The sequence below is a fragment of the Schistosoma haematobium genome, chromosome 1, assembly GCF_000699445.3.
Source record: "Schistosoma haematobium chromosome 1, whole genome shotgun sequence".
Lineage (NCBI taxonomy): Eukaryota > Metazoa > Platyhelminthes > Trematoda > Strigeidida > Schistosomatidae > Schistosoma > Schistosoma haematobium.
Genome location: NC_067196.1, coordinates 86,833,586 through 86,858,193, shown reverse-complemented (window position 1 = coordinate 86,858,193; position 24,608 = coordinate 86,833,586). Strand labels below are relative to the sequence as shown.

The 24,608-nt window shown below is 33.1% G+C and overlaps 1 protein-coding gene across 2 annotated transcripts in view; it reads right to left on the bottom strand.

The window, feature by feature from the left end:
• Positions 1-11,440: 11,440 nt before the first annotated feature.
• The window catches only part of STK17A (Serine/threonine-protein kinase 17A), a 54,566-nt gene continuing 41,398 nt past the window's right edge, over positions 11,441-24,608 (bottom strand). Inside the window, exons 8-9 of one of the 2 annotated variants that reach the window (XM_051209921.1) lie at positions 18,904-20,084; positions 11,441-13,164 (exon numbers count right to left, since the gene is read on the bottom strand). In XM_051209921.1, the coding sequence (XP_051075408.1) occupies positions 13,094-13,164; positions 18,904-20,084 (1,252 nt within the window). In that variant the 3' untranslated portion in view covers positions 11,441-13,093. Of the gene's footprint in view, positions 13,316-18,903; positions 20,085-24,608 lie in introns of both variants that reach the window. The other variant, XM_051209922.1, reaches the window with a different exon arrangement.

Below are 24,608 nucleotides of genomic sequence, written 5' to 3'. Positions count from 1 at the left end.
CAAACAAGTAAGCAATGACAAATTTAAGGTCAATAGGAACCAATCAACATTGAGGCGTACAGAACAAGCTGTGAAACGCATATGGAGAAATTCAAACACTTGACTTCTATCTGAAGTTTGTGCTGATGATGTCGTTCAGAAGAACAGTGAAAGCTCCACGACCAAACCATCTAGCCCAGAGAAAAAACTCCATCAAAAAAATCCTGGAGATAAATATTGAGTAGACGCCAGTGAGATGTTAGAAGTCTAGGAATCGACATCTGAATTATGTTCATTCTTTACAAAGGATATTACCAGCCATCACGATGTCTCTAATTGTACTTTTTTGTAACCTGTACAGCGAAACATCATAAACTTTCCACAGACACGCTTGAATAGATTATAGGCTTAATAGACACAATGATGTGCTAAAGCAAACAAAAGTAGATAACTTGTTGAAATATCTAGATGGTAGAAATAGGTGGCCCATATATTCGAGCAGGCCGCCGTCATCGTTTATGAAAGAACAAAACTCAAAATCTTCTGTTACTTTGTAAACGATCATTTATCAAATGGAAATACAAAGCATTTCGTGATGCAACTGAAAATTACTTGAAATAAGTAAAGGTATTTTTGTGTCGGTTACTTATGTTCAGCCCATATACCTTATTCTAGCTTTTGGATAGGCCAATCTATCCATTCTACTTGAGTCATATTTTGACCTTGTTAATTACTCACTTATCAACCGTGACTTTTTATGTAAGCGTATGTGTGTACACTTCTTATCCAATTCATCACATATCTGTAGCTTATTTTTGTGACCATAAATATTAATTAACTCTTGATTAAATTGAGTTGGTTCACATGCCTTCTCCACTGCGCGTCATTTCGCTCTCTCTTCTTCGCTTCCTTAGCTACATCTCTCTGATTATCTGTTCAGATCAACGAAATATATGTATTGGAAAATTCATTCTCCTATTTGACTTAATTCCGTTATTCACTAACGCGATCTAAGTCGATAATTATATACGAGGAATGATGATATGTATATCACAATAGCAATCAGAAACGATCTCACTGAAATCAGATTCCAGGCCACTAAATAATTTTACGGATAGTTACTTGACACATAACCTCATTGATGTGATTAGATTTCTGGTGAAATATATGTAAGTATTCGAGATTTCAAGTGGTATACGTTTTATGATTGATAAATACGTCATCTTCGTTGTGATCATTATCAGTTGTATTGAACATTTGAATACTAGCCACTATAAATCACTAGATGTAAATACTTCTACAGAGAGATTTAAATCGGAACTTTTCTGGATGCAGTCTTGATGAATAGCTTCATTTGATAAATTCTTGAAGATAAAGATGAATTTTCACTTATTTTCTTCATGCTAAACAAATACATAATTCTGTCTGTGAAATCTTAAACTTCTAGGCTCAGTCACTGGTGTTGTCTTTGACATTACAGTGTTATAAATTACAGCACAGAGATGAAATATCCACATACTATCCTTTAGTATTTAACAGAATTTTATTCATATCAGAAGGGTTTTGTGGATACTATAGTAATTTCAATGGTTGAGGTCGTGATTCAATTGAAGCTAAACCAACATGGAAAACCTGGAAGCACTGGAAAGTCGTTTTGTTGTATTGTGGGACTCCTCAAAAGTGCGCATTCACGATCCCACCTCACGACATTCGAACGCACGACCTACCAGTCTCGCACGTGAGCGCTTAACCTCTAGACCACCGAGCCGGCCGGCATCCAACGGTGTTAATGTCTAACCTCAACTAATCCACGAAATTGAGCAACACATCCACCATTTTCATCAGTGAGTTACTAACTCACAACAGACCAGGTTCAACTCCACTGGTCACTGCTTCTCACTAGAACTCCAGGAAATACCTCTTAAAGCCAGTCACTAGCGAGTATATGTTGACTATTATCAGAAGGGGTTTTTGTGGATATTATAGTAACACCATTGGGCACCGGCTCAGTGGTCTAGAGGTTAAGCATTCTCGCAAGAGACCGTTAGGTCCTGGGTTCAAATCTCGTGAGGCGGGATAGTGGATGGGCACTGTTGAGGAGTCTCACAATAGGACGAAGCCTTTGTCCAGTGCTTCCAGGTTTTCCATGGTGGTCAATTGACTCACTATCTCAACCATAGAAAGTTATTCGATAACTCTCTGTAATTGAATTTACCTGCTTATAAAATGATGTATTTTTAATCATTCATCTATCTATTCATGTTTCTTGATTATATAAACGATCAAAATAAGTGAGTTTTGAAAATATTATTATCACTGTGATGTTAATTTTACTTTATTCTTCAAAAATATTTTACTGAAATTAGTATTTGAAAATAAGTAGTATCTATCTAAGTATTATCTATATTGGTATATGTCAAAACATTGTTTAATCGAATACAATGATTTCCTTTCTCTAATAACTTGAAATAGTGATGATTGAACACTTGCGAATGTGAATAGAAAGAATTCAGCGAAGAAATCATTTCCTTAAATTGTACATTCGTAATTATAGATGTATGGAAAATACATGTCTATGGAAGGATAGAGAATATTGCATCATAAATTGATTCGAGACTCTTATTATCAACTGAGGTTACACAATAATCAAGGGGTAAGGAAGGAAATACAAGGATGAAAATAATTTACGGGTTAGATTACATTGGCCGCACAAAGCGATCACTTTCCAAACGTATCTCAGAACACTAATCGGCTTTACTAGTTCTATACAGAAACATTTAATCAACTGTGGACACATCGCTCCAAAGGAGTCTTCTTTGAAGCTAATCTATACAGTCAAAGTAATTGGATCGAAGGGATGTCGAATCAATATTTTATGTACTACTGAGGTATTGGCAATTCCCCAACTCAAGTTGTTATAACTGGTGGCCTGTGTGTCCTGTTAATGTATAACGTAACAATGCCGCCAATTAGAGAACAGTGAATTATCGATCGGACCAATGACGCGTAAAACCCGTGCGAGCAGTCTAGAGTCCTTATCGGTCCTGCTTCCTGCCTAGCCCAGCCAGTTAAGTCCAGAACACAATTTTCAGTCTCTGCGATATGAATCATTTATTTATATATACCAACCAGATAGACCACATCTTACCATAAAATGGGAAATAACATTTGTACAAGATTTGGCCAAATGTGGCTGTGAATGTGGGAGGTAGTGATTAATAAACAGGGCATAATTTGAGAATGCTAAATCGTATGATAATAGGTCATAGGTCAAAACAAAGCTCATAATAAGAGGGACATGAATATGAATGTTTGTTCTTGCTCTATTTAAATTCATAAAGGGAACCAATTACATGAACATGAATAGTTTAGTTATTTAACAATTATACGATAAAAATATACGCATAGTATTCGTCCATAAAGGGATCCCAAAAGTTACCGTTCATCATGCGTATCAGGACATAACACAAATCCCAACTCTACATGCAAAAACAATACGTTCAACCTCTCATCCTCCCTTGGCGCTAATTCCCTACTGTAGTATGTATTTTTTTAAAATTAGTGTTCTGTTATTTTAAACCGTAGTCAGTTATTGTTATTCAGTTTTTATCATTTTGACCTTTATGTTTGTCGTTTTCGGACAATTATCTGACCCGTAAATTATTTTCATCCTTGTATTTCCTTCCTTACCCCTTGATTATTGTGTAACCTCAGTTGATAATAAGAGTCTCGAATCAATTTATGATGCAATATTCTCTATCCTTCCATAGACATGTATTTTCCATACATCTATAATTACGAATGTACAATTTAAGGAAATGATTTCATCGAAAAGAAAATTTTCTTCGTTGAATTCTCTTTGTTCTTATTCGCTTACGAATGTTAAAATTTAATTACTGTGTAATAGTCAATTCATCCATCCATACACATATTTATTATTATTTCTAATAATGCCCTGGTACGGCCGAGAATGGGGAGAGTCCGCTCTCCCTCTCGAAATGCTTTCACATGGACACGCGTATATAGCCTCTGCCAGGGAAGTCCTACTCACTGCCTTCTCGTGGCACTACTGTTGTTTACGAAAATGAGAGGACGAAAAGCGAATATCCGGCGCTTTAACCGGATTCCAAACCAATGGTGCACATGGGCTCCAGTATCCTGCGGGAACAAATAGCGTATAAACGAATTGTTGGTCACCGGCTTCCATGGGACTGCATCTCCTTACGATGCTCCACTGCCTTGTGGATTAGACCTTCAGGTCAAAGGCTCGGAGAGTGGCTTCCTAAGAAAACTACCTGCTTCGGTTCGGGCACCCGGGCAGTATCACAGCTCTCACACACATCGAATGAGATTTGTGTGGCGCATATGTATTTGGTGCCTCCTTGTACCAATATCTATGTGTTAAAATAAATAAATAAATAAGTCATTATGTTCAAATGTCATTACTTTTGTGACTTTAAGTCCGGCTAGTTATCACGTGATTTATTTGCCAATCGAAATACGACTTATTCAATCTTGGTACTGTGCTAAACCAATGACCTTTGACTGGTATGAGTAGCCTAGCACCCTTATTAGTCCTTTGTTCGCCGAGCCCGTCCACTTGAGCCCAGAACATTAATAACAACTTCCACTATACAAATCGTTTATTTCAAACATACTTGGTTTATAAACCAGTGAAACAGACCTCATCACATCATAAAATAGGAAATAACATTTACATAAGATCAAGCCAAAAAGAGTTGCTGTGAACGTAGGAGACTGTAATCAACAAAATGAATATAACTAGACACAATCTAGTTACTGAATAGTTATACCATAAGTATATATATATAACATTAGTCCATTAATAGGTCTCGAAAGTTACTCGTAATTTAATCTTCACTAGGTATATAACGATTACAGTAAATTTCCTCGAGAACAACCGATTAAAAAAATTTAAAAAATTTTTTCCTTCATTCAGATTATCAATTTTAAATATAAATTGGTTTTCAGATAAACTTTCACTTAATCAATAAAAATGAAACCTTTTATATTGATTATCAAGTAGTAACCATATTGACTGTTTGTTCTTATTCAATAAAATATTGTTTATTGAATTAAGTGCTTTGAATTTGATGAGATACTACGTTAAATGAAATAAATCATTATCATATGATCGATATTATAAAATCATTAAAAAGGTTGGTGTTTTCTAATTTTAGACTTTGTAGTGTATATCCTTGATTAGTATTATTATTATTGTTACTAAGTGATTACAATATCAGTGACTTAAATTATTTTAGTAAATTAGCTTTCTTTCAAGTAAATAATCTAATTTAACAGCAGTCCACCTAATTCCATCAGACTGCGAATCCTACAGACGGCCGAAGCAATTGCTATTCGGATAAAAAAAAGACAGCTTTGCATCCAAAAGAAGTATGTTCAGCCACTCCTTTTACCCTGGCCAACTTTGGGGCCAACTAGTTAATAATTAATTTTATAATATGGTGACTTAATCTGATTAATCTTCATTTTATGTCCCATACTTATTATTATTATTATTGCTATTGTGATTATTATTGTTACCATTATTATTATTATTATTATTATTATTATTATTATTATTATTATTATTATTATCTTTATACTTGATAACCTTTTCAGGAATTTATTCAATATCCACCCCTAAATCTACTATATCTGACCTAATTTATATGATTCTACATATTACGTAACTTCAGATTTTTATTCCATTAGTTTCTCTCACACCCCATGTTGACCATATTTATTCTGATCATTATTTATCGCACAATTTCATTTCACTTATAAACTGATTCAAGTTAACACTTTATATTAAACAGCCCCAACATTAACGATCTGAATTGGTTTTATATATGACAAACAACAATTCTCAATTCACATATTACAATTTCCAAATGATGATGTACTCTTTGCCCTTAAATTTGGCCAATTTTATGGATTATTAATTTGGATATGAGAGAATTGTAGAACCTGGTGAGAAATTCATTGAAAAGAATATTCTTCATTCATATAAATTGTGTTTTAATATAATGGGAATTTTTCAGCGAATAATCTAATCTGTAATGATTTATTATCTATTAATTGTTTTAAAAAGTTTTCCACAAGTAAATGACAGTTAACTTCACTTGGTGTTGTTTCCTTGTATCTTCTGATTGTTGTTTAGGATTGCAATTGATCAGTCTCTTGTTGGAATATATGCATCATGTACGGATTGCCTCGATATTAACTTAAGTCACAAGCTTTATAAGCAAAAATGGATAAATTAAATGGATAACGTGATGGCATTTAAAACGAACGGTACTGGATTCGAATCATAGAGTGAACATCAACTCTAAGATGCTAGTACATCCAGTTGACGAATCCCAAATAGGATGAAACGCGCGTCACTGCTAGCCACTATCGAAAAATGACAGTTCTATTGAAATTCTCTCAAAAATGTGAATTCGCTCACTTGATCCTGAATAACTGGGCAGTGTAATGTAATCACCCTATATCTTTAAACGAATAAAATTAAAAATACTATTCCAATTGAAAACCTGTGATAATTATTTATAATTTACATCATGTATACTCGATCCAAGTTCGTTCCTTGTAAGTTTACATGACATAACTATATTACTTACAATTATTCAGTAAATAAAATATTAAAGCATAGATAAGTTTTTTCTGATTTTCTCAGTTTAGGTTTTGTATATCACTATGCCTTTTATTTGATATTTCATATTTTGAATTTAGGAAATTAACTAATTGTACCCCGAATAAGTGAAAATCATTGGGACAAAGCTGAACAGAAAGGGGTACAAGCGGGAGAAATGCTGCTGTACTCCGGTCACGAAGAGGGAAATGCTCCACACACTCAGGGAGTTGTCTGAAGTTGTCCAAAGAAGCACGAAATGCACTTATAAGATGAGAATCTCATGGATCCAGAATCATCAAAGCATCATTCAAAACAAAGAAAGAGGGGATCACAATGAATATTATCCAATCTTATGCACCCACCAATGATAGCAACGACGACGATAAAGATCAGTTCTATGAGAGCCTGCAACCGATCCTAGAAAAGTGCCCAAGAAAGGATTTCACCAACCTGATAGGAAAACTAAATGCCAAAGTCGGAATGGACAGCACCGGATATGAAGATATTATGTGACGACATGGACTGGGCGATAGAAACGAAAACGGGGAGACTTGCAAACCTATGTGCATTCAACAAATTGGTTATACGTTGCATAATATTCCCACACAAACCTACATGGGTGTCAACAGATAACACTATACAGAAACACATCAATTGTATCCAGAAAGTCAATGGAGGGCTTGGGAATCATGAGGGGAGCTGACATACGTTCAGATCACCACCTGGTGGTTGACAAGACGAGACGGAAACTAAAGAAGCGTTGGACAACCGGACAAACAGCATTACATACTGACGAATTCAAGATAGCTCTTATCAACACGTTCCAAGCCTTACAAGATGTTTTCAAAAGGGAAGAAACTACTATGGAGGACAACCGGAAAGGGATCCAAAAAGCACTTACTTCAACGTGTCACGAGGTGCTGGGCTGTAAAAAGCATCATCATAAGGAATGGATTTCTATGGAAACCCTGGACAAGATTCAAGGTAGGAAGAATAAGAAGACATTAACTAACAACTGCCAAACCAGAACAGAACAAGTCAAAGCACAAGCTGAATACACAGAAGCAAACAAGCAAGTGAAGATGAGCATAAGACTTAACAAGCAGAAACACGTGGAAGGGCTAGCAAGAAAAGGAAATATGAAACAACTATATAACGCGACAAAGAAACTGGTAGGGAAATACAGTAAACCAGAGATACCGGTAAGGGCAAGGAATGCAAACCAATCTACTGAAATTCATGGACAGATGGCTAGAACACTTCGAGGAACTCTTAGATAGACCAGCCCTACTGAATCCACCAGATATTGAGGTAGCGCACACAGACCTTCCTATAGATGTCACTCCACCAACGATCGAAGTCAGGACGGTCTGTCATCAGACAAAGTAAGAGTGGGAAAGCAGAAGGAACTGACAGTATACTAGCTGGATCTCTAAGATCAGATATACAAGTAACTGCAACTATGCTCCACGTTCTATTCAGGAAGATTTGGGAGGAAGGACAAGTGGCACTGACAGACTGGAAAGAGGGATTCTTCATTGGAATATCAAAGAAGAGAGATCTAAGCAAATGTGAAAACTACATTGGTACCAGGAAAGGTTTTCAACAGAGCGATGCTGAACTGAGTGGAAGATCCAGTAGATGCCCAAATTCCAAATCAACAGGTCGGATTCCGTAAAGATACTATGCAACGTAGCAACCCTTTGGTTTTTGTTGGGATATTTATGAAAAAAACCCCAAAAATTATTCTGTTAAGTCCAATGCTATTCTTGAACGTGAAAAAGTGTCGTTTTCCTATTGGTCAGTATTTATTTCACGTGTCATTTTCCTGGTGGTCAATTCACGGTCCTCCTAACTGTATAAATATGCATTTGTCTGTAAAGTATTCTTCTTCTTCTTCTTCTTCTCCTGACCCCGTAAACAATTTCCACCTAATGGTTCGTGTTCTCATATATTGGAGATTAGGGAACAGTATTGAGGTCGTACTGGGATATCTGGAGTTGATCAATCAGTAGAATTTAGAGTAGCCATCATCATTGACTTAATCTCTTCATATGCTTCTTAATAAGTTTGCCTGAATATCTTTCCCAGTTAAGTCGGTTTTGACCATTATTTAGCTCTTCCTCAGTCTTTTCTTTAGGATAAAATAAGCACGCCACGATGTGTCAGACGTTGCTCAATGTTGACTAAATATATATGAGGTACAAGACTTTCAGAATATGTATAATGATTATACTCTACATCCTTCTTTTTAAGTTTCTGTCCTATCACTACATGTCCGAGATTTTAAAACGCAATTGCACAAAGCGACCACTTTCTGAACGCATCTCGGAACATCACCCGACACAGATTTTAAAAGGAGACTGAATAACAGTTACCAGTTTAATACGGGAGCGTCTAACCAACTCTAGACACGTCGCTCCGAAAGTCTTTAAAAAAAAATAATCTGCACAATCAAGAGGACTGGATCAAAGGGAGGCCTAATCAAAAGCTTATGTACTGTTGAGGCATTAGTGATCCACCAGTTCAAGCCCAAACTCTGCGTGCAATAACAATACCTTCAACCTCTCATCCTTCCTTGACCCTAATTCCCTCCTGTAGTATGTTTTTTTAAACTAGTGCTTTGTAATTATAAACTGTTATCACTTATCATCCTTTAACAATTTTTCATGATTATTATTCAGTTTTTATTATGACCTCTATGTTCGTCGTTTTTTCTTCATATCTATCAAGACAGTTCTACTGTATGGGGCAGAAACCTGGAGAACTACGAAGGCCATCATCCAGAAAATACAGGTGTTTATTAACAGTTGTCTACGCAAAATACTTCGGATCCGTTGGCCGGACACTATTAGCAACAACGTACTGTGGGAGAGAACAAACCAGATCCCAGTGGAGGAAGAAATTAGGAAGAAGCGCTGGAAGTGGATAGGATACACATTGAGGAAAGCACCCAACTGCGTCACAAGACAAGCCCTCACATGGAATCCTCAAGGCCAAAGGAGAAGAGGAAGACCAAAGAACACATTACGCCGAGAAATGGAAATAGACATGAGAAAAATGAACAAGAATTGGATGGAACTAGAAAAGACGGCCCAGGACAGAGTGGGTTGGAGAATGCTGGTCGGCGGCCTATGCTCCATTGGGAGTAACAGGCGTAAGTAAAGTAAGTAAGTAAGTAAAGACAATTACCTTACATAATTTTGACCCGTAAATTATTTTCATCTTTCTGTTCTTATCTAACACTCCGATTATTACGTAACCTCATTTTATAATTAGTCTCTAATCGAATTCACTTTTTTTTGTTTGCTTGCATCTTCCCATTGATGTTTAGGTCTGCAATTGATCAGTCTCTTGTTGACACATATGCATCATATGTGGATTGCCTCGATATAGTCTTAAGTCACAAACTTTATAAGCAAAGATGGATAATGGCTAGCATCCCAGGTACATCCAGATGACGAGTCCCAAATACGACGAGATGTGCGTCCTGGATTCCACTACTAGCCATTGTCCATCGTTGCTTATAGTCTCGAATCAGTTTATGATGCAATCTTTCCTATCCTTCTATAGACACATATCTAACATACAACTATAAATACGAATGTACAGCTTAAGTAAATGATTTCGTGGAAAAGAAAGTTTTCTTCGTTGGATTCTCTTTATCCCAGTCTTTCGGCAATCACCGTATTATATCCTGTCAATAAATCAAACAGAGAATGCATTGTAGTAAATGACGACTCGCTAAATCATCCTAGCACAAAACCTATCAATCTGGCAACTGTGGAGTTACAGGGTACACAGATGGACGCTTTAGTCAAAATACACTTAGCAAATTCAGAAAATTTGATAACTCAAGGAATGAACTGGTGGTGAGGTCAATAGATGTAATAGAAATACATCACAGACTTCAAAACATCTAGGTTTCTTTCCTTTTGTTAATATATTTTAGTCACCACACATAACCGATTCTTAGATTTTTACTTAAACTATTACAATGACCTTTGATCTTTGATTATCTACCTTGTCATTTAGTGTGTTAGTTTTTTTTTCAATATTTTTCAGATGTCATTGTCTCTGCTATAAATTGAGGATATTAAAGCTCTCATGAATGTCTCGTTTTCTCTTTATACTATTTTAGTCGCCCGATCGATGTAGTTTGTGTAAATCCCGTCTAATAACTAAAAAAGCGTCTTACTCATCCGTCCGTTAAAATAAGAAAGTAATTCATAAATCATAACACTTAGGCTAGACGTTGGTCAAGCTGAATAATAGAAGCAATAAATTAATTATGGTGGGTAAAGAAATCTTAACAAAATTAGAGAAAGCTCTACACAAAATTAAGCACTGGAACTTGAAAATACTGTTGATAATGTTAGATAGATAATGAAACGTTTATCGAAGGATGAATATACTGAGGAAACGTTATCTCTATGTTACTAAAACATTGAAGGAAACTGAAATAAGATGATATGTGTTTAACTGTTGATACTTTCGAATGTGTTGGCGTTTGTTTAAAATATCGAATCAAGATTGTTAAAAAAAATTAAACATTATTCTCCATATGAGAATAAGAAAGTCGGTTAAGTTGTAAGCCTAAATCAGTTGTTTTGAGTAGCTAACATATTAGGTATAACTAGGTAAATACTAACTTAGTATTACATAAATCTCAAGAAGTAATTATTTGTTAGTTTGAATTACAACAAGGAATACAAGCTTCATTGCTAATTTCCATATTTTGAAAACAGAGTAGTTAAAAAGTTCAGACATGTTTCGGTGCTAAAAGCACATCAACTTGAAATGGTCACACTGTAAAAATTATCTATAGTATAATGTTTATCTACATATCCAATTATGAACTAAAAAATATTGAAAACATGTGAGGACGGTTCATGAGTGTACTCGAGGAAGCTCTAAGAAGCTCAGAAAGAGCAGAACATATTCCATCCAATCATCTTTCGGAAGAATATTTCAGAATCCCTACATGTAGCTTCCCTATTGGACAAATGCTGATAACTCCCTGTATGCTGATTGAAGGACTATAATAATTTCATTCTTACTAAAAACTAAGTACCTGACAGTTTTGTACCATAATTGATATTAATTGGAATATTATTTCTTTCACTTGTCGTCTGTCTTCTCATGTGTGATTTGGGAGGGTTCTAGCATTCCAGTATTCAAGTTATATGCGGCATATTAAAAATCTAAGCTCTAGATATAACAAAACAACTAACAATTATCACTTCATATATGTATTGAATTACTCCATTAAACATTTTCCATAAAATTAAAATGTATTCCTAAAATACAACTATATTGAGCAGTTATTTATCATATATATATATATATATATATATATATATATATATATATATATATATATATATATATATATATATGCTGTTATAAGAAATAAGTAATATCAGAATGTCTTTTAGAAAAAGCATACATAGGCAAACAGAAAAGAAAGAAAGAAAATTATCTGTCATTAAATGAAACCAACAAAAACAGTATGCTTATGGCGCATTAAGTCATTCGTTCAATCAGAAATAATATTTTATTCGAAATGATGAGAGATTACATATTGTTTATCATGAATGGATCAATTCAGCGATTTGAATTACTCGATATTCAAGAACTTGAAAATTCGTCTATTATTAAATAAAATGATTAAATTTAATAGACACTAAAAAGGCAATTGTAGTATAGTAGATTTCAACTGAACAATATATAACAGTTAATACATAAAAAGGAAAGGGGGAGAGAACAGAAGAGAGAACAGAAACATCATACAAAACTTGTTTCAAATAAGTGTACCCTTTATACAATTTAATTTCTTCTAGAGATTTAGTTTTCTTTATTAAAGTTTTTCTTCTTCTTTTTTTCTTCTCATTTCAATAATCGAAATAGAATTTTGAATATTGTCGAAAGTGAACATGTACACAAACATATTAACAGATCAAGAAAGAAACGAATTGAGTAAAAACAAACAAACGAACAACAACAACAAAAAGAAGAAGATTAAAAACGAGCGAAAACGAAAAATTATCACTACATATTAACGCAAAAAAAATAAATGAACAAGAAATTGGACAGATTCAAGTTCATTATCAACTGAAATCATTAATATGTAAGATAAAATGATGTCTCCTCCCCCTCGACCCCCCCCGCCCCACTTTTTTTCCTTTTTTTTGTTTTCATTTATTTTCAATAAACTTCTTTTCTTCTTATTTTTTTTCTTAATTTATTTACCAAATAATGATGGTAATAAAAAAAATAATAAATTTAAAAGATTTCTTAAAAATAAATTAATCCAATTGAATAAATCATGAAATAATCTTGTCTTAATTAATTGTATACGATGTACTATGCATGATAATGGTAAATTTATATATTTAATTTGACTAATATTAGACAATTTCATAATTGTTGTTTGGTTTTGTTGATAATGGCATTTTAATTGGTAGCGGTCATAATTATTGAATGAACAGTTGATGAATTGGTTGATGTTGAGAATTGGTTGATTGCTAATGATTGAATTACATCGAATATGATGATGATGATGATGATGATGATCACGTAAAGAAAACAACATTGAAGATGAAGTGATTAGAGGAGAATTGAATAAATTCCATGCTTTATTATCATTTCCACTATTATGATTATGCTTAATCCATGCTTTATTTAATATATAGAAAATGAATAAATTTTAATGCAAGCACATGCATAAATAAAGTATAAGAAATAATGACAAATAATTAAAAAAGATAATACACAAAATGTGGATTATGAAGCAATGGACTAATCATTATTTTTTTGTGAAATCATTCTGATAGAAAAAAAGCAACAGCAACAACAAAACATATATCTTCATGCATAGATTCATATGGTTTAGGGTTGAGAAATGATAATACAGTTGTAGATTGATCATTTTTAATGAATCATCAATGTAAATTATGATATGTGGTGTTTAAATGAAGAGAAGATAAAGTGATCACTTAGTGATTAAAGCTTTTGACCAGTAGGCTTTAGATTAAACTCGCACCCAACACACTTTCAATGGCCTAATGATCAGCTAAGGCTGATAAGTCCAACCCGAACGTTGTTGCTACATTGAAGTGGTGGTCGGGCTTGCCTATCGTGATAAACCAATTGAGGTATACTAGCTGGAACAATCATTCCTCAAAGTTCTACCATGTCAGACAGGTCGGTTGAAGAGTGGTAAGACTAAAAGCAGCAAACCCAGGGTCCGATGGCGAATTCGTACTGCTGACTGTACAGAGGTGTGACGGCAGTAAGGTGTTTCCTTCAGACAACCAGCGTAACAGCGGTGTTGCCTTCCCACAAGGAAGAGTGGGGTTAAAAAAGGTCGACTCTAAAAATGCACACCTCGCCTTATCTCATGGATATCCATCTCGGGCGGCAAAGTCACAACAAGTACGGAGCTAACACAAAAATTGCCCATAAAAAGGTCGTGTGTGACCGACCTCAAGCAGTTGTATCCCTTGCTCATTGCGGTCACGCTCTCAGGTCAGTAAGACCACCTCTAAACCAATTTGTTTTTTAGGTACCTTTAGAAGAACCCTTTCACGGTGTGGGCAACCGGGAAGTGATAACCGCCCTCATACCTCTAACAACACTCAAGATCACTGACTGACTAACTGCTGAGAAGTCCACTCTATTTATAAAAATGCTTTCATACGGTTGGTCATGTGTTTACAGCCTCTATCAAAAACAGTTAAATCGTTACCTTTATATGCTAGAGGATATTTTTATTATACAGTAAGACTACTACTCTATGTCTGCTACAGATGTATACATTTATATAAAAAAAAACCTGAGTAAGTATAAAGATGATGTTAGCTAATCGAATTGAAAGTATATAAATAATTGACTAATAAATATCTTTTCCCCTCAAAAAAATAAAACCATATACATTCTCAACCAATAGAATACAATTAATTCCATGGAAGAAAATCATATTTCATTATCTTTAGCTTAAACCTATATTCTATAAAAGAAACCTAATACTCAGAGAATCTTGAAAAAAAAAACTCATTTATATTCCATGAAATGTTCACATTTTTTTTTGTTATAAATTACATGAACATAAGTAAACAAACAAAAAAACAAAAGAAAAGAAAATTGTTTAAATTACATAAAAATATATTTTTATCTATTTTTTTCTTTTTCTTTTTTTCTCTCTAGAAAACTTATCATAAATATAAGTAAAACAAAATATACAAATTAAAATCAATAAAAAAAGAACGTTAATATTATGAAATTGATAAAGATGAGTTCATGTAAACAATGAAATAGATTTTTTTTTAAAAAAAAAAGAAAAGTAAAGTAATAAAGAAATCAAAAGAAAAAAATAATTGATTCATTCAATATTAAATTTTAACTTTTTTTTGGAAGATAAACTTCAATAAAAAATAAAGACGCCATGTACTTTTTTTTTAAAGAAAAAAGGAAAAAGAATAAAGAGGTACCATAATTCAAATAGAAATTGAAAATAAATAAAAAAAAATAAAACATAAATTTCGAAATAAATCGTGTAATGAGTTAAACAAATAACTTAATCTAAGATAATTATACTTAGATGATTATTATGAGGATAGTGGAGAAGATTTGTAGCTAAGATGGATGATGTTGATAGAGTTTTGTTCTCTGAGTTCGATTAATCAAACCATTCAGCTTAGAGAACAAAACTCAATCAAGATGAACATTATTTTTCGTAATATTTAAAAAAGAAAGTAGAAAGTTTTCTTTATATTTAGTAGTATGTATCACGGAATATTGGATTGGAACTGACCCATAAATTTTGTTCTCTCTTACCCCTTGATTAGTATGTTAACCTCATTTTTTAATTATTCTCGAATCAATTTTGTGATGCAATTGTTTCTATCCTTCTATAGACATACATTTTCCATATAACTATATATACGAATGTACAGCTTAAGTAAATGATTTCGTCGAAAAGAAAATTTTCTCTTTTTCTTACTAAATAACAGGCTGTTTAAATTATACTATAGGATAAGACGGAAACATTTATTGTAATATAACTGATAATAACTTTTGATATTTACGGTGTAGATCAGTTAAACCTAGTAGTCAAAGTACATGGCTTACTAATGTAGTGAGCGAGAACACAAATGGGGATAATCGAATGTACTAGAACATAAAATTACAAAATATCTTAGTAAAATCTGAGAACCATATAGTAAATGGTTCATTTGCAAAATGTCAATCAATCGTCTCAGACATCATTGTTCCTTGGTTTTCACAGCAAACATTCTCTGTTTTCTTTTCTTCGATCTTCTTAACCTTTTGCCTCCAGGCATTTCAATTTCGACGGATGATACATACTACTCATATCTGTCGACATTAGTAGCACACGCCACACTGTTAATAAAATCACATGTCTAGACTCCATTCGAAATGACCGTCTAGGCTCTCATTTAGTAATTCTGTGCTGTTTTAAACTGATTGAATGAAGGCCGAGAACCAAAGGTATAAAAAATTACCATTTTTGGTGTTTGTCAGATAAAGAATGTTTTCATTTGTATCACTGGTATAAACAATAAGTCGTTTTATAAAAGTCACCAAATATGAAACAGGACAACTTTATGTAACTCAAAGCAAATTTTTCGTACATTGCATCACTATACTTAGGTCAATTCGGCCAACATCTACATTGACTGGTGCGGACTACTGATTTAGTCGCACTGCTCACTGATGGTGAGGGAAGATATTTAATATGAAACTAGTAATTAAGCATTATGCATATAAATAAGGTTTACCCATTAGCATTACTAGCATGGTTTTTACCGAAAATTGTCAATTTCTCAGAAGCAATGATAATCAAACGTAAAGAGTGGCCAAACATCATCAACTCGAAAGCATAAAACACAATCGATTTCACTGGTGCGTTACAAAGCAGAACTTTTAGAGTTAAACTGGAACTACATTGTCGCTAAAGATAATTTATGTAGGTAAAAGTCGCTCTACCTTTCACTATACACACATTGACTTCATTTTTGAATTTAACACCAGCACCAAAATATCTACTCAGGTAAACAATTTTTTCAAATATTTCCAATAGTACACCGCAAAAAGTGAAAAAAGTACATGCTGGTCAAACAGTACTTCACATTCAGAAGGTATAGAATACTTCCAAAAACTAATTCCCAACTAATTTAGTGCACAATAATACAGTTTAACGACAGACCACATATATTTCCTGATACACCTTGAAAAGAACATCACCACCGTAAACTGATTAACTGTATTAAATATGTTTGCAGCTTATCCTACGAAATTGACTTTTAATCAAAATAAATATCAATTTTTATTTCTTTCGACTTCAGAATCGATTAGTTATAGACGTACGACGCAGGGTTCGACAAATAATTCATTGTACGAATAACCTTTTATTACAATCTTCAACTAAATTCATAAATATTCTACTCCAAGATCATTCATCATTTTGAGTAGTCAATGCTAAGAGTATTCCTTCACAATATCAACCCATTTTACTCTACACTATCATAATTATGCTTTAGTCATATCAATAATTCATGTTAAGTTGATAAGCGAATAGCTGACAAGGTCAAAATGTGAATCAAGAAGAATAAATAAATTGGCTTGTCTGGAAGCCAGAATAAAGACCGAAGCTACATATATCGATGATTGGACAAAATTTTTAAAAATGTGAACAATTGCACAACTCAATAGAATGTTTACTGAGAAGATAAGAGGTTCTTGACATGCACTACTAAAAAGCCACATAATAAAATGAAAAAGCGGTGCAATGCTCTTTGCTTCTCAATAGTTGTGATTTAAATTTCAACCTGAATCATTTTTAAAAAAACATCCCATGTCAATGGAAACAAATAAATAAATTATCATTTGTGTGTATGACATTAGAAACAGAAACACAGATTCAAAACATGCATTATGCTATATTGCACACAGAAAATTAGCTAAGATTTTACCCAAACAAAATAATATCGAATCATATTTCTTTTGGAAATATTTCACTACTTATAAGTAGTGAATACTAATAAAACTCATAACACGCGAAACAAATTACATTTCATGCATTTATCATGTTATTCTAAGCAAAGTTAAAGAATATTGAATCGCTATAACTGAATAAAATCAACTTTAATCTTTCTATGCACAGTAAATGTCTAACTTATACAGAACTTTATATGATGAGTTAATTTTCATGTATTTTAAAACGACTAAATCATTACTATAACTACTGAGTCACATAGGAACCATGAACAGTACTAAATAACAATATAACACATCTATCGGGTACAGATTCATGTACTTATCTTTGTATTACACGGCTATTTATATTAAATTATGACGGAACCGTGTCGGAATTTGCAATCTAACTACTTACATTTCATAAAATCTAGTACATAAACTATTGCTTCAAATGAATAACACTAATGAGACAACAATTTTACACTTTTCAATAGAAATATGCATCTCAAAGAATCTTAGGAGTTAAGAGATGTTGTAATAGATTCAGGAAATAATAAATAAATATTAATTAAACACTAAGACTTAAATATTTTTGATATCTAGGTTGAATGTTACAGAATTAAAAATTAACTAAATCATATAGTTGTTAAACATTTCAGTTTAAACAACAGAGTAACACTGACTTTGGACATAAAATCCGATTTCAAATATTGAAGATGTATGTGTTAGTCTTATAGATCAGTTAAGATCTGAATAATGCAGTTCATTATGAAGCTTAGTGACAAGAATTCAAACATCACTAAGACCATCGATTAGTTGAAGATAGCAAACAGTGTACTCTATTTGACCTAGGTTTCATGTTAGTTAGCCATCATCATTTAAAAATACCTATGATCTTGGGAGCATTAGTTCTTACAAAAATGAAATTTAATATTTCCCATTTTTGGAAACGAATTATTTGTTCACCAATTCATTAAAATAATTAATCGGTACCATAATCATTCTTCTATTGAATGTTTATATAAGTTTGATTTTACAAATTATTAAAAACAAAACAATTCACCTTTTTTTAATAATTAGATGATAGTAATTTCAATGATTGAGATCGTGAGTCAGTTGATGTTAGACCACCATGGGAAACCTGGTTTCGAATGGTGGTCTAGCTTCAATTGACTCATGATCTTAACCACTGAAATTACTGTAATATCCACAAAACTCCTTCTGATATCAATTAAATTATACTTTAAAAATATCATATAACTTACAAAAGTCATAGGATAAATAGTCTCTTGTATGATTAAAATTATAATGATCATCTGAGGAATTCATTAGTTTCAATTTTTCTTTTATTGATGAATTTAATTCAATACGAATTGTGGAAATATGTGAATTTATAAAATTTTTCGGGATAATTTCATTCACTTTTGGCATTATATCAGTAGTATATTTAGATATTTTAATTAATTCTTTCATTTCATAATTTCTATTCATTACATTTTGAGTTATATCATTTTCATTAGGTTGTTGTTGTTTCTGGTGGTGAATTTTGCTTGACAATGGAGAATTTACAAATAATTCAATATTTGTATTAATAGAATCTTTGATACTACTACTACTACTATCAACAATATTAGTAGTATTATGACGGTTAAAGAAATAAAAATCACGATCAAGTAATTTATAATAATTTAAATCACAAAACATTAAGAATAATTGATATTCTTGTAAATAATTTGAAATAAACAAATAAATTGATACACAATTTTCAGTCGATTTGTTGTTTCTCCAACTATTATACTCAACTACGTTAGAATTTGACAAGTTGTTGATGGATAGTTTAGAATAACTGGTTAATGATCTTGATTCATCATGTATACCGATGGGATGCCTATTCATCAACTGATAACACTTATCAGTATCAACATAACGATTGCCACTGTTCGAATTACTTGAACAAATTTTGGTTGACTCGGAAAGACTTTTAAGTAGATTGAAATGTCCATTGATTAATTTTTTGGATATCTTTCTAATAAACTGTTCGGATGATGATGGGTGGTTGTTTATCGAAGAGGTAAAATGTGTAGATGCTGCTGAGTTGATAATAGGAAGATAGTTAACACATAATTTTAATGAAGGCATTAGTTTAGAAAAATTTGTTTGACTAACAACATCTACATATGGAACAATATATACAGGAGATTGTACTATAAACTGGGCTAAACAATGTGGTGATATAAATTCATCAACAATTTCAACAACTGGATCTACACTGAATAATTCAAGAGCGTATTTCACATTATGATCACTACTACTACTACTATTCTTGTTATTATACAGTGTGGTTTGTGATGATTGATGACTAATGTCTGTTTCGATTATGATTGGTTGATTTAATGACTGGAGGAGCCAAGGATGATTGAGACATTCTTTGGCAGACATACGTTGTCTTGAAAGAGAAAAATAATGAGAATAAAAGCGATGTGAGTAGAGGATAAAACAATACAGTAAACTGATAAAATGCAATCTTCGTTTTAAAAGAAGTACTTACATCAACTAGACTCAACTGAAAAAGTAGAGTTAATGACAGAAATTATGACTCAGGTTTGTAGTATAACAGGAGTAAACACACTAATAATTATAGAATAATTAAGGAGGAACAGTCAAATATTACTTTATGATTAACATGTACCTTTTAAAACTCTTTGTGTAGATAATTATCTCACAGATTTTATTAAAATTCTATGATCGAATAGACAATGGTGCTTTCATATATAATCATTATTCTCTGATTAATTGTGCATAAAATTTGCCAAATACAATAATATAAATCCATTTTATTTCAATTTTTAAATGAAAAACAATATGATTCTCTATCACAAAGAAGTTGTTATAACTTGACCTTGGATCGTTTTTTTACCCCGTCGACAATTGTTATAACTGTGACTGAGGATTAGACGGCAGTGAATTATCGATCGGACCAAAGACGCGTAAAACACGTAAGAACGACCTAGAGTCTTGATTGGCCCTACTTCCCTGTCTAGCCCAGCCAGTTGAGTCCAAAACACTAATCTCAGCCTCTGAGATATGAATCATTACATTTCAAGCATACTGAGTTTATATACCAAACAAACCGACCACAATGTACCAATAAAATATGAAACAACATTTGTACAAGAATTAGCCAGACGTGGCTGTGAATGAGGGAGGTAGAGATTAACAGACAGGGAATAATTCATGAATGGTAAATCGTATAATAATAGTTCATAGGTCAAAATAAAGCTCATAATAAGAGGGGCATGAATATGAACAGTTTAGTTACATAACAATTATACGATAAAAATATATTCATAGTATTGGTCCATAAATAGATCCCAAAAATTACCATTCACTATGCTTATCAGGATACAACAGAAGTAGATTGGAATAAAGTTGGAGATGAGCATAACATGAAATAGTACTAATCAATGAAGTCGTTGAGATTACTCGTCTGAACCATATCGGCAGACGTGTACTTTTCAGTTGCAGCCCCTACGTAATACTAATACTCATTGATTGCAGAAATTGTGTGAAATAGTGCAAAATCGGGTAACAGTGAAACAATTGCGCTTACCTTCTATCTTACCCTAAACTTTAAGTGTTAAGTACTATTATTATTATTATTATTAATACTTCCATTGAAAATATCTCTCTTGTTTAGACTTGCGTTACGATTAAGATATTACAGCAATTTAAAATCGTGTTTTAAATTATTATTATTATTATCATTATCGTACAACATCTTTTTTAAACAAACATGGTTTTCATCATGAATACACAAATAATCTAGTTGTAAATTTGTATAACTTTAAACGGAGGTGAACAATTGCTCAATGTTTAGAAAGCCCAAATGTAAAACAGAGCAGTTCGTTCCGTCCTACTTTATGGCAGTGAAACATGGCCGGTAAGAGTAGAGGATATTCGTAGGTTACTAGTATTTGATCATAGGTGTCTTCGAAAAATTGATCGTATATCATGGGACCATGGAGTAAGTAACACAGTTGTTAGGACACGGGTACTAGGTAAGGATGGCAAATCAATTGATGAAGTAGTGAAACTTAATAAGTTGAGGTGGTTGGGACATGTGTTACGTATGCCCAACCACCGACTGCCTCGACGTGCGATGTTTTATGGTGTGGGAGTAGGTTGGAAGAAAGCTAGGGGGCGGCCAGACCAAAATATGACACAAGTCCATGAAGTCACTGAAAAGTAAACTGAGTCATATTGGTAGGTGTAGACTACCTGGTTGGAGACCACGAGATGATAGCAACCGATGGTTAGAGACCCTGAATGACATGGCTCAAAATCGTTTGCAATGGCGCAGGTGCATTCACTCTTTGTGTTCTCCCAAATTCTTATCTTCTGAATTCTTCATGTCCGTTTCTTTTTTCTCTTTCCAAATTTATTTCACTGAATTATACTCTTTGAATAACATCTTCAAACCCTATTTTTTTATTATGGCTTATAATTTTACTGCATCTAGCACTACGGGATTTGAATCGACCACTGCATCTCTGTGCTAATGTGGTGTGGCAACTCGAACTGATGTACGTCCGTACGAAGTTCTACGTTGTTACTGACTGACTATCTGTTGTTCAATAGCTTACATTAATTCTTTTCAATTTATATCAGTTTCCAATAAGAAGGATTGTGTTTGGCAACAACAGAAAAAAAGTACTTACATCAGTGAAAAAAATATATGTTACTGTCTTTTAGCTATTTTCTCATTGTAATTTCACATGATTTATCTAAGTGTTTTTTTTTTTCAACCACAAAGCAAAAATCTTGATTAAAGGTATTTTAAGAATAATCTTCCTATGATTAGAACTATGGTAAATTTCTTAGAAATATCTAAAGAATTTGTGTGGAATTCTGGACAAATGTGTAGAACTTACATTTTGGACAAGATTATTATCATTATAAGTAAATATATACAGATATAAATAGTCGAATGGTTAGTTACTTAGTTAGTTCATTAGATTATGGCAAGAGAGATAAAATGTTTTATTAAAGTTTAGTATTTCTCGAATATCTTCGAATCCTTATTATTATGATTGAGGATACAAATAAATAAAAGCTTTACAGTAGCATTCATTATTACGTAATATATATATGAGAGATAGAGAGAGAGGGGATGTAATACAAATGTCTTTTCTTTTACAAAATACACTGGAGAGAGGGAAAATAAAACATAAAACCGACTAAAGCGGTAAACTATTGTGATGGAATTTCAAAGGAGAAGGTACAGAAAGTGAAAAAATATAAATAATTGAGTGAAAGTATGTGAAAGAGAGAGTTATGCAAACTATGGAAAATGTATGAAAGCATAAACAATAAATATAATAACCTGTATCTAAACAAAAAATGTGTCCATGTAATGTGAAAAAAAAAGAAGAGAAAAACAAAACAAACAAACAAATATGATTTGATCAAATGAAAATTTATTATTATTAATGATGCACTAGATTGTTAGAATAAAATGTAATTTACTTACAATCAACTAGAGAAATATAGAAACAAGGAAGATTGATTCAGTAAAGAGATGAGTTCTTACAATTTCCCCTATGAATTTACCTTCAAATAATAAGTAATAAGTGTTTTTATTTTTAAAACAACATGAGAAATGTTAATAGTAAAACAATCAGTTTTTCTGTTGATACATTTGAATAATGCAATATGAACTATGAAGAAACAAACCTGAATGGCTAAAAAAAGAGAACTGCAATGAACAAATACGATCATAGCATGAATAAATATCCTCTTTTGCGAAACATTTATGTATTTATTTGAACACATAAATACTGGTACACGTGGGCACCAGTTACATATGCGCCACACAAATCTCATTTGATATGTGTGAGGGATATGATACTGCCCGAGTGCCTAGACCAAAACAGGTGGTTTTCTTAGGGGGCCACATCCCGAGCCTTCGACCTAAAGGTCTGATCCACAAGGCAGTGGAGCATCGTAAGGAGATGTAGTCCCATGGTAGCCGGCGACCAACCATTGGTTCATACGCCATTGGTTTCTACAGGATACTGGAGCCCATGTGCACCGTTGGTTTGGAATCAGGGTTTTCCAACTCCCCTAGGTGGAGTCTCCAATGTCCACCAACCCGGTTAAAGCGCCGGACATTCGCTTTCCGTCCTCTCAATTTCGTAAACAACACCCCTACCTCGAGAAGGCAGTGAGTAGGACTTCCCTAGTAGAGGCTATATACGCGTGGCCGTGTGGGAGCATTTCGAGAGGAAGAGCGGAGTCTCCCCACTCTCGGCCGTACCAGGGCATTTGGGGGCTGCGAAACATTTGGTTGAGATCATTCATAAGGTTAATATCGAGTCACTCTTTTTAGTGTTATGCAATAGGGTCCAACGGTGTATACTCAGGTTTATTGAAGCCCTGGATATACGAAAACTGAAACTCTATTTATGTGTTCAATAACAGCTTGTTTTTATTTTGAATCATCTTTACAAAGATAAACGAAGTTGAATATCAAGTCTTTTTACATCACTACTAATGAAATAGCACTGAAACGAAAAATTGACATCTTAAATATTATAGCAAAACTATTCAACAATCAAGTACAGACTACTGTAGTCAGACCAATGGAAATCTCCTAGTAAAACTCATAAACTTTTACTGTCTTTCCAGATGAAATTATCATCATCAGCATAGACTTCAGATGGAAATAAGCTATGAGAATTTCTTCACAAATCTAGAAAGAAAATGAAAGCTTCACAATTAAATCATCCGATTTGGATTGGAATACGTAATTTCAATGAAATCATCCACCCTTGTTATAAATACCCCCCCATCAACTCAAAACTTTTGGGGTGCTAATTGAAGTGAATTATAAGTAGAACAAGGTAAGAAACGACAATGTACTGACCAAAAGTATAGTGATTAAGCCGATGGAAGCGATCATTCCATGTGT